Here is a 12,359-nt window from a genome sequence, read left to right on the forward strand (position 1 = left end):
GGTGGAGAGAGAGTTGAGCAAGGGACTACCTCAGGGTTCTGTCCTGAGTCCGATTCTCTTCAATATCTATACGCATGACATAAGCGGAATTGCTCCCTTAGAGACAAGTTTGCTTCAATACGCGGACGACTTCTTCATGTATGCATATGGGAAGGACCCAAATAATCTAGAAAATACTCTAAATTTAGGTATGAGTAACATCAGGAATTGGTTAGTGGAACATGACTTGGATCTATCGACTGGTAAAAGTAATGCCATAACCTTTTGTAGACAGCGAAAAATCCCAACCATAAAAATCAACACGGAGATGAGATAGTACCTTTTACGTCCCAGATTAAGTTCCTGGGAGTAATTCTGGACACTCATCTTACATGGAACTCATACATAAATCATAAAGTAAACAAGTGTCAAGCCGGATTGAATACGTTAAGAGCAGTCTCGCGAGTATGGTGGGGGAGCCACCCTTTTATACAGAGACTTTTTTATACTGCGTATATCCGGAGCCATCTAGATTATGCCTCGTTCCTTTTAGAACCTTGTTCAAAAAATAATCTCCAAAGACTTGACCGGATCCAATCCCAAAGTCTGAGACTAGTCGTCGGAGCCATGAAGTCATCTCCAATTAACGCTTTACAAGTAGAAGCTTGTGATCCCCCACTCGGTTTGAGAAGACAATACTTGGCGGATAGATTTCTTCTAAAATGCTCTGTCCAAAAAAACAACCTGCTCCTCAAAAAGGTACAGTTTCTTTCTGACTGCGTGACATCCTCATCTTTTTGGTTTCATAAACCACCCCCTTTACTAGTGAACAGTTTTCATTTTTACAAATCTTTCGAATCTAACATTTATCCTAAAGACCTTCTTCCCCTTTATCGTTTCCCATTTAAAACTTCTATTTATGCCCCAAGTATTGAACTCACGTTCGAAGTCGAAAGCCACCTACAGCCCCGGTGTACATTCAACCGTATTCGGTCGTCAAGATGGATAGGTTGGAAAATTATCTACACTGATGGATCTCGGTCAGATTCGGCAACCCATACGGGTGCGGCTATATATTGTGAAGACAACAACTTTCAAAGATTGTACAAATTGCACAAGAATGCATCTGTATTTACCGCAGAATGTATCGCAATCCGAGAAGCTGTCAAATACGCCTTAAGCTCACAATATAGCAAGTTCCTAATCCTGTCGGATTCCTTGAGTGCCTTACAAAAAATCAAATCCCCTCCATCCTTTTATCCCGAGGATGAACTCTGCGTGGAAACTCGATTTCTTCTTTCTTTATCAGAGGCATCCAATAAGAGTATTGTTATGTCCTGGATCCCTAGCCATTGTGGTATTCCCGGTAACGAAAAAGTGGACGCGTTAGCAAAGGAGGCGGTCCACTTCGGGGATCCTGCCTATAGTAATTTACTACCACTAGGTGATCTCCTTGTTATGACGAAGGAGAAGCAACTTCGCACATGGCAAGAATATTGGGTAGCCTCTTCCCAAGCCAAGGGTAAACATCTTTTCCAACTGAAACCAAATGTAACAGAAAAGCCTTGGTTTTCCAAAGTGATTCTGAACAAGTTTGAGACATCCTCCATATGCAGAATGCGCATTGGGCACTGCTGCAATGGTTCTCACCTGTTCAGAATCCATGTCCGGGACTCTGCCATTTGCGAATGTCAGCTAGATGAGGAAGATTTAAACCATATTTTTTTTGGATGCCCCATAAATGATTGTTATCCCGATTTCCTATCCGACCTCTCTGATATTAATATCCCATTCCCTATTCATATTCTAACTCTCCTGTCCCCACCCAATAAACGTGTATTTAAAATCCTATGTAAATATTTAGTTGTAAATGGTGTAAAGCTGTAAATATGTTTTATTATTATATGTTTATATTATATTAAATACTAACATACTAACTTGTACATATTATATTACTAACACATGTGTATATATATGTAAAAAAAAAGCAAAAATACTCGACACTGGCCAGAACACCCGAGTTGAGATGTGAAAAGGCCATGAAAAAACGAAGAAGAAGAAGAATAATCTCTGGTAATCTGTGCCTTTCTGTCTCTCTGTGACGTAAATGTCAAGATTGTCAAGTGTCCAGTCTTCTCCGGGATCCACGCTTTATTTTTATTTGTTTTGAAATTGAAGTGGTTTTTGAATAGTTTTCGATTTACGATCTAATCCTACTTGTTCTACATAATCTCGAATTCTTCGACAGAAACATGACTCCGAAGTTTAAAGCGTATTGTGATTTTAATATATCAGATAAAATTGAATTTCGTAAAATTAGTGAACTTTCAAAACGTAAGTTGTTCAAAAATAAACAAAAATGTTACTATTCATATTGTTTTCTTTTTCCGTTTTCTCCTTCTCCACAAATGAAGTGCTTTGGAGAAAACCTAGTTTAATCAGCTGTAAATATTACCATATAAGACCTTTTCTATTTGTTATTTTGTTATTAGCTCTCTTTACAAAACTGTTAGCCTAGAGAATTTTAATAGAGATTTTATTATTATTTGCCTGAAAAACATGTCACAATAGCTTTCCAAGCCGGAAACAACCAAATCTGAAAACATTAATTGAAGGTGTTATTTAATACAGAGTTTACTATACGCTACCCTAGTTCAACAGACCATTTTGCAAATTTTACAAAAGATATTTTATTTGTTTTTAAAATCAAATAAGTGAAATCATTGAGTAGAGATTAGCACTAAAAAAATATGAAAATACTATTTACTAACGCACAAAAAAAAATCTTTAGCTACATGGATGCATAATAAGATAATTAACCTATTGGCACTCTATTTTCTAAAAATGTTCTGTTGAACATACAAGAACTAGGGCAGCGTCTAGGTATGTATTAATAGATACTCGATTCGACATATCAAACTACAGAATTTTTAATTCCACAATATTTTGCTCAAACAACAATGATTGGCCAATTTACATAGTGTTGTTTTTCTCAATGGCGCAATTATTTTTGTGTGAATATGGTCATCTCATTTTTTTTCTTAACTTACTGGTGTAGTGCCTCCCGAAACCTCGAAAAGTCGGTTTTAAAATTATAAAACAAACAGGAACTACACTATTTTTTTATACAAATTTAAAGATTCTTAATATTTTATATTAACTACATATTATATTTCAGTGACTCTCATTTCCTTTGACGGTTACTAACTTGTTTTAATTGTATGTTGCTATTTAGTGATTTAATTATTTATTTACACTGTACCAATAGAATTACACATATTACATACGTATGTTGACTTGTGAATGGACATACTCAAAACATGGTTGATTAAACTAACCGGTGTAAAAAGAAGTATAAAAATAGTGTTTTCAGGCATTGCCTAGTAGGTGAAATAATTTACCCAGATGAATCTCACCCGCATCAATAAAGGTTTCTGCTCTTTTACTTCACAAAAGTCAACATATAGAAGAGTTGAGGAGATATGGATGTTTTAACATAGGCAGAATGGCGAATGTTACACAGTGTGTAGTGGCCACTTAAACCAGCCAATGACAGGTCATAAGCTCTGTAAATGCCTAGTCTCCATATTCCCTTCTCCTAAATGTTTTCCCTACCTGTTGCAATAAATTTAGATCTAAATATTTCGCTATCCAAGTGACTTGCTCTTCAAAGAATTCAGAGTACTGAATATTATTCAACAGTATATATTGAGAACGGTAGTGGTTACACACATAAAGAGAGACATTTACCCAAGCGTCAACCACAACTATAATACAAGATACTCTAATAGGGATCTGATACTAAGTGAAGGGGTCAACACTGTTCTGGCATCGAGACGTAGGCAAAAAGGTCCATAACCTTTTGCCAGAATCGTGGAAAGACGGGAGTGTTGTCAAGTTACGGAAGGTGTTGACCTCGCTCTTTCATGACATTGGTCGTAGGGAGTCAGAAAAGTTGATGCATGCCACGGATTGGAGAACCTTACTGGATGTCAAAAATAAAATATAAAAAATAAAGAATAATTTAAAAAATATATATTTATAGATGACAATCATGAAGTTTCGCATAAATAAATTGTCTATGTTTTTATGAATGTATGTATGTGTATGCGCATGGGTGTATGTACGTGTGTGTGTATGTACATGTGTATATATGTGTATATTTATATATACATGTGTGTATATATGTGTATGTCTGTATGTATATGAATCAAAATGTGTATCCGAATAAGTTTATATTTTGTTTGTCTGTGCTCTATATTAATTTGTTAAGTATTATAATATATTAAAATGTAATTGCCTAGCTTGGAACGGGGTATGTACCCTTGATAGCTGGGCAAAGTGAATATGGAATTGTATTTTGATAAAGAGTGTGAATAAATAAAAAAAAAAATAAAAATAAAAAAAATAACTCCCTAGGGAGGAAACTCAGCATGTCTACAAACATTTGGATGTACTCAAAACATTCTCAAACTCTTGTATTAACTTTTTAATTAATTATTTATTTACTTAATAAGCTTTATTGTGTAGGAGACATAACTGTATTGTTTTTAACTTTATTATGTAGTTTTAATTTAAACAACTGTGTATTGTCAATGCCCCTCTAGGCGTTAAATGTAGAAATTTCAAAAAAAGTTTTTTTTAAGTAAAAATTGTGATGTGTTTGGCCTTGATTATATTCGATAATAAGAGATTTATTGACGTTTTTCAGTATATTCAACTCTAATTTTCTGTATTGAAATTATAATGTTGAAAATAATTTAAAAAAACGAAATATTTTTAGTTGGATATAAAACCATAGCACTCAACAAGTCTATTGATGAAACAATTTTTGAACTTAAGAAAAAAGGTAAGAAATCTGAGAGTCGAGAAATTTTCGACATAATTCCAGCACCGATTCAAGTTCCAAAGGTACATATTTTTATTTTTATAAAAACTTATGATAAAAAATCTAATTTATTTCTCGTGTACAGATATCACTAGTCATTTCAAATACGATATTTTTAATTGAACCAACATTCACTTCGTAACACTTCATTATAAATTATTATGAAAATAAAACTTTGTTATTAGTGTTACACAATTTTTATTCTTTTACAAGAACACTACTACAGTTTCGGGAAAGTTTTATATCACCCGTCGATGGGAGGAGTGCTCTCCCGAAACTGTAGTAGTGTTCTTGTAAAGGAATAAAAAATGTGTAACTCTAATAACAACGTTTTATTTTCATAATAGTTTCAAATATGACTTAATTTTTGTAACAAAATTATATTGCATGATAATTATTATCTTCTTAAATACCTACATTGCTTTGTTGTTTGCAAAAAAGGAGTGAATTTTTTTGTTTATGATTTTTTTTTTTGTTGTGATGTATGTCAGTTACAATAGCTGTATTGTTTTATATTGCAGGATATTGCTTCAGATATAACTATTCTTCATAGACTCACTGTTGAAATTTCGGAAATAAGTTCTTGTTTAAAGTTGGTAAGTATTATAAATTTTAAAACAAAATATTTTACCCGGATAGTTGAAAGCCTGTGAATAGAACCTTTAAAATATAATATTTGTATGAAATGTTGTCGATAATATGCTTTGTATCTTCTATCATAATGACTGACGATAGAAACTCATAATGTTATACAAATACTGAAATTTTGAAAATAATAGTATAATACCACCTCTTAGCCTGTGCAAAATACTTCCTTGTTTACAGTTATTTATAAGATACATAATAGCGTTTTTTTTTTAAATATTGAAAATATATATCTGTTTTTTTTTGAGAAATTAATGGTTGGTGCCAATAATGGATCAAGTAAAAAAAAACTAGTATACTAAAATAAATATGAATTTATAAAATATTTTTTGCAGAATCAGTCCGAAAATGTTAAAAAGTATGATATTTTGTCTGTCATACCTTCTTCTACCGCTGCCTTAAATCACGCATGTACTACGATGGATGTCGACATAATATCATTTTCACCAGAAACAAGCTCCATGGCAAAAATCAACAGAAAATTTTATAAACAAGCAGTGGAAAGGGGAGTATTTTTTGAAATTATGTATTCTCCCGCGATAAAGGATTCTTCATGTCGAAAGAATATAATTCAGAGAGCTCATCTTTATCACACAATTGGCAAGTCAGCTAATATTATACTGTCGAGTGCAGCAGAGAATGAATACCAAATCAGAGGCCCCTATGATATAATTAATTTGTATCCTTTTAAAACAAAAATTTCAGTTAAAACATTTTATTTCAATTTATTTAATTTAAACAAAGTAAAAATATAAATTGTTCTAAAAATATTTAGAAATGTATTTCTTCTTTTTTGTCAACTTAATTATTGTAAATGGTGTTTTAAAATAACATATACGGCGATTGGATGCAACTAATGATTATTTGTGTGCATCTAAGCGAGAGAAGCAGTTTGATAGATGGTGAACATTTCCCTTAATTTTTTCTATGATTTCAAAAATAGCATTGGTTTTCCTTAACATTCTTCCCAGGGGTCTTATTTTTGGATTAAATGAACAATTGTGTAAACATTCCATGACTGAGAATGCTAGAAGATTATTACTTAAAGCAGGTTTGCTATTACTTCTGTCTTTACCTTCCTTTACTGTTCAGGTTTCATCATCGACCTATTATTACACATAGACACGACCTTTAGAGTAAAATATTTTTTTAAAGTAGTGACACGAAAACATACCCATAGTTACCAAGTTTGTTTATTTATACCAGGGCTGCAATAAATAAAAAAAGGCGAGGATACACCTTTTGGTAATTAAAAAAAGTTTTTATATAAATGTTTTACAAACATTATTAGTTTTTTATAGAACCCAATCCGATTTTTTCACCAAATTCCTTATAATTTTCAGCCATTTATTTCTTTTTACTGGATTTTGGAGAATACAAAAATAATATTACCTGATTTTATTATATATTTAAAAACGTATTCCTACAGTGCACCCTTGTTAGTAAGAAGGCCTCGCTTTTTTGCCGCCAGACGTAGTTTGACATTTTAAATAAAATTTTAATATTTGAATATGAATTATTTTAAGGTTTGTCAATTACTTATAAACAAATACTTTCCAGTGAAGAGTTACATCGTTATTTTTACAGCGTTTATCCGAACGCTTTTACGACATGAGCAGGCATTTTGGTTTCAATTCTAAACCTCAAGCTCACATCACACCCGGCTAGTGGTCGAAATAAATACGCGTTGGGCGTCACTGAGCGTTTGGGCATCGGTTAAGTCATAATTTTTCAGGGCTCAGGACGCGCGTCCATGTGTATTAATAGGTTGATGGATTCCGTGGATATTTTTAGTTATCCAATTACTTTACCAAACCTTTAAAATTACATACTAATTGTTGTCAACACCTACCTACATTGTTGTTGATTATTCATTCCACTTCATGCACTCAGTGGTGCACTCGGAACTGGATTATTAAACCGAATACAGCGTATTTAAATCATCTGTTACATAAAGGTAAGGTGATATGGCCTATGCTTCATACCAGTCCAGAAACAGACTGAAATATTGTAGTTCGAACCTTTAAAATCCATATTATACATCCATCCTGCTTGGAATCAAACCCAGGACCTCAAGAATGGTAGGTGAAGACGCAAACCACTACATTACGAAATGAACTTATCTCCACTCAATTCCCTTTTTCAGGATTTTTACCTAAGAGTAGCCGCCGAGTCAAAAACACTCGTTCAAGGTTTTGGTTCTATTTCACACTGAACTGCAGAACTGTATTCTTCATCCGCCTGGAATCGTAAATGAAAAAAAATATATATTATCTCCTTTTTGTAGTCTGCACCAGCATAGTTATGAACATATTATTTTAGGACAGTACATAGACTCACCTATTGCGGCAGCCTCCTCGGTGTGAGGGCTAAGACACTTGACTCATGCGTGGAAGGTTCCGGGTTCGATTCCCCGTGAGAACACAAAAATTTTATGTGATTTTTCTCAAGTCTGGGTGTTTTGTACACTGCACCACTGTAATTGGGCCTCCTGGCCTGTTCTGGTGCAAACAAAAACATTAATTAATTGATGGTCAATTATATGAAGGTGGAGAAATAATTTTATGCCTATGCTAACAGTAACAAGAAATATTAGAGAAACAAATATTTCATCTGTTAGCGCTTCTTACCAATGTTGGGACACTATCAGTATTTGAAAGGCAATGAAAATTATAATTATTTTTTTTTGTGTGTGGTTTTTTGTTGTTGTTAGGCAGGTTTATAAAACATTTACAACAGTAAAATGTTTGGCAGTCTAACATGCTAATAACTATACTACAAACAACAGGATTTTGTACATCTTTCATATTTATTTCCAGACAATAGAAAACGCGGGAAAGCTGCTGTATTTGTTTCAATCAAAGATGATTTAAATAAAAGTGATGATGCAGATTTTCTACCCCCGGAGTGTAAAAAAAGCAGAATCGAATTGTGATTGTTTGAATTTGCGTAAACAGCGTACAATAGTATAATATTATTATGTATTTTTCTATTGAGTATAACTATTGTTTGATGTAATAAATATGAGAATGAACCTTTTTAGCAAATTTTTGCATGAGTTCCCAAAATGACCTTGGACTTTTGCTCAGAGGCATCTCTTCTTTATCGCACCGAGAGTGTTCAATATTTTGTTAGAGCATATTAAGCTCTCAGGACAAAACCAATTTTCAAGAGCTCTTTCTGGGGATGGCTGGATTTACCTTCCGGGAGGGATTCGAGTAGGAAACTCCTTTGAGTTTTTTTTTCATGTTAATTAAACGTATGTCATTTTAAAATATTTATATTGATGTGCCATATGTTTTTTTTTTAATGGATTTTCTTATTTTGTATAATATTTTTTGTGATATGTTGTTTTAGTTAATTATTCTTCCGACTAGGTTTCCATTTGAGACTCGAAATTTCAAGTCAGGACATTTTTAATATCGAGACTATTGAAGCGAGATGCTAGTATTGAAATTTCAAAACCAATTTCTGGCTGATAGCCGACTTCACCCTTAACCAGTTGTTGCTTTAAGAAGATTTTTCTGTTGCGTTATGTTATTTTAGTTTTACGGCGAACCCTTTTTTTTTTTTAAAGGAATAACCCGCTAAGCCTCTATTTTGAGACTTGTCAGCAGGTGGGATAGAGGGGATATGGAAGAAGGTAATGAAAAATACACCACAACACCCAGACCAATGGAGAAAAAAATATTTCTTGGATTTCTTTCTTGCAATTAGAGGGAATCAAACCCGTGATGTCTTCACAGTTGGCCGTCTAACCAACTGAGTCGCAGCGCCTGTCTGTTGATTTTATGAATGCTTTATAAGAGGATTTTAGATGTAAATGCCAAAATTTACATCTGATATCATATTGGTGTCAGTTCATACGAGACAAAATTCTGAGAAAAGTTTTGATAATCAATTTTCTTGCAACTGGCGGGAATCGAACCCGCGACGCCAGTTTCACAGATAGCCGTCTAACCAACTGCGGCACGGCGCCTGTCTTAAAAAATAGAACTCCTGATTTGAATTCAACTATGACGTGTTGTGTCCTTTTAAAGTGTAGAAATACTGCTAGGATCTTAAAGAAACAGGATGGCATCACATTTCACGTATGTAAGTAAAAAACGAATGTTTAAGTAGCAAATGAATTACTTAAAAATTGAATTATTTTTCCATCTGTCAGATTGTCGAAGAAACAAAATGGAAATTTCGTTAGTATTGCCAAGGTATAGTTTTTTTTACCCTACTTTGCTCATTTAATAAAACAACTAATGAAACTTAGACCTCGGATTAAACAACGCTGTGGGGGACATTTGAACGACATTAGTTTTATATTTTAAGTTCAAAGTTCATAAATTCAATTACTCTTATTAAATGACCCTTTATTTATCTAATCTGTTGTGTCAATCAATGTTTCCGCGGGCACAATAAAATTTTAGAGAAATTAACAAATTGCTTTTTTTTACCTTACATTTGTGTTATGATTTTTTTTTCCCATCAAGCAACATTACCCGGCGACTTAACGTATGCGCGCGGCGAAAGTGTGTTTAAGTGGGGGAATTATTGGACACAGACCGCTGTATTCAAATATGATTCTACCCTCCTTCTGGACTATTCTTAATTCTATGCCTATATGTATTTTATGTATTATTTACATCAATGAAACACTAATTTTGACATTAAAAAAAAGTTATGAGAGTTTTTCTATTTGAGACAAAAAACATTTAAAAAATGAATAAAAAAACTTTAAAAAAAAGAAGGATTAACCCGCTAAGCTTCAATTTAGAGGCTTGTCAGCAGGTGCGAAAGAGGGGATATGGAAGGAGGTTATGAAAAATACACCACAACACCCAGACCAATTGAGAATAAAATATTTCTTAAATTTTTTTCTTGCAACTGGCGGGAATCAAACCGCGACGCCAGTTTCATAGTTAACCTTCTAACTAAGTGCGCCTTAATTGTTATGCTTTAAACTGAAATACTGAATTTTAAAAACATTTATTTAGTAAATAAACCACCCTAAAGCATATTTAAAAAAAAAAAATTAATTAAAACAACATTAATATTTTGTATGACCGCCTTTGGCCTTTATCACACTATTTACTCGTCTTGGCATGGATTTGAACAGACCCATAGATTTTCTATTATGTTCAATTTTGGACTATTTCCTGGCCATAAAAGGGAATTAATTCTCAATGATTCTTTGAGCTACGATACCTGTTTTGAAAATTAGTCTCAAAATGCAATAAGGTAAACCATCAATACGCATTAAAAAAAATTGCACACTCACAGAATGAGCCCGATGGCAAGGCGCAGAATCATCCCGAAATACAAGGTCATAAATTTCTTCAGTTATGTTCTCAATTGTTGGCACAACACCTCTAAAATGATTTAATTATATTTTTCACTATTCACTGACCCTTCTTTAATTTTTAAATTACCAACACCCAATTTTGTGATGCATCCCCACACCATGATATAAGGCGAATGTTTACCTGTGGGTGCAAGACATTCGTCACTATATCGCTCTCCAGCTCGGCGGCAAACTGTCTGGACCAATCAAATTAAATTTTGATTCATCAGAAAATACAACTCTTTCCCAATCATTCTCTGTCCAATTTTTTTTTTCTTTCGCCCATTCCAAACAGTTCTTTTCATTTTCTGTTTCAATAGAGGTTTTTGTGCAGGTCTTCTGGCCAGTAATCCAAATTCTAGTAGTCTATTTGTGACTGTGCGTACACTAACACTGACACCGGTGGTTTCCTGTAGTCGTGCTCTTAGTTCTGGAGCTGATGCGAACCCATTTCTTAATAATATTTTTTAGAACACGATCAGCATATTTTGTAGTGCAGCGTTTTAATCCTGTGCCAACTTTTCGATTTAGTGTCCCATTTTTTTTGAATTTTTTTTAGAAATCTCCTCACAGTTGATTCATTGCACTGTATTTGCCTTGCTATATCACATAGAAAAATATTTTTTAGATGATGCAATAACTGCTTTTTTTTCTAACGAAAGTTTAAGTCTCGTAAACATTTTGCTTCAATAAAATAGGGACACTAAGAAAATGACTAATCACTGCCAAATCAGGTGTATAACTGAAGAAATTTAAGGCTTTCCAGGTTCGTAAGTAGCTATTACTTGTTCCTAGAAGTGATAACCCATGACTCAAACCTAGGTTCAATTACTTTGGACACCTAATGGGAATTTTTGTATTTAATTAGTCATTTGGCTATTTATATTGCCGGGGGTGTATTCCTAACCACTAACTAATCAGATAGTACCTAACCAAAATAATAATATTAACAAAGTAATATATTATAAATGATATGTTTTAATAACATTTATTTTTAGATAATTTTACATTTAATCACAAGAAAATAATGCTATTTTACAATAACCGATGAAAGAAAGTCAAATTATATACAATTTCATAAAGATACAACTTTTAAATAAATTATAATATTCTATAAACCTATTTTTTTTTGTTATTCTTATATTTAATGTACATATATAAAAAAAACTGTGATTGCAATATGATATTATAAAGAAAATTTATTGATTAGTACATTGAAAAACTTAGAGATGAGTTTTTTGGGGTTGTTGGAATAGGTACAATTGCCAACCTCTGATCTCATTGCGGTGTTCATCTGGGCTGCTGTAAGTCTGACATTAGCAAGGTGTGCTTTTAAACACAGCATAACAACCTGGAAAAACATTATCTGTATCTGAATGAAGTCTAGTAATTTAAAAGCTTGCTTTTCCTTGCAACATGTTATTTTGTAATTTAGACACAAAAATATTTCTTCATTAAAAAAGGATTTTAATGTTTTAGACAAACTTAAGTCACTTTTTCCGGTACAATAAA

At 33.0% G+C, this 12,359-nt stretch overlaps 1 protein-coding gene across 1 annotated transcript; it reads left to right on the forward strand.

Annotated features, from left to right (window-relative positions):
- The first annotated feature begins 2,081 nt into the window (after nt 1-2,081).
- Nucleotides 2,082-9,946, forward strand: Rpp30 (ribonuclease P protein subunit Rpp30). Its single transcript, XM_088236169.1, has 6 exons — nt 2,082-2,313; nt 4,763-4,890; nt 5,389-5,463; nt 5,848-6,191; nt 6,484-6,563; nt 8,332-9,946. The coding sequence occupies exons 1-6, from the start codon at nt 2,232-2,234 to the stop codon at nt 8,445-8,447; spliced, it is 825 nt and encodes a 274-aa protein (XP_088092295.1). The 5' UTR covers nt 2,082-2,231; the 3' UTR covers nt 8,448-9,946.
- The last annotated feature ends 2,413 nt before the right edge of the window (nt 9,947-12,359 follow it).

This window comes from Micrasema longulum, unplaced genomic scaffold (assembly GCF_059751315.1).
Source record: "Micrasema longulum isolate JH-2025_06_02 unplaced genomic scaffold, ASM5975131v1 h1tg001519l, whole genome shotgun sequence".
Classification (NCBI taxonomy): Eukaryota; Metazoa; Arthropoda; class Insecta; order Trichoptera; family Brachycentridae; genus Micrasema; species Micrasema longulum.

Coding starts and splice junctions, on each gene's coding strand:
- Rpp30 (XM_088236169.1), top strand. CDS start 2,232: ATGACTCCGAAGTTTAAAGCGTATTGTGATTTTAATATATCAGATAAA. Junction 2,314..4,762: donor AATTAGTGAACTTTCAAAAC/GTAAGTTGTTCA, acceptor AAATATTTTTAG/TTGGATATAAAACCATAGCA. Junction 6,192..6,483: donor CCCTATGATATAATTAATTT/GTATCCTTTTAA, acceptor CATTCTTCCCAG/GGGTCTTATTTTTGGATTAA.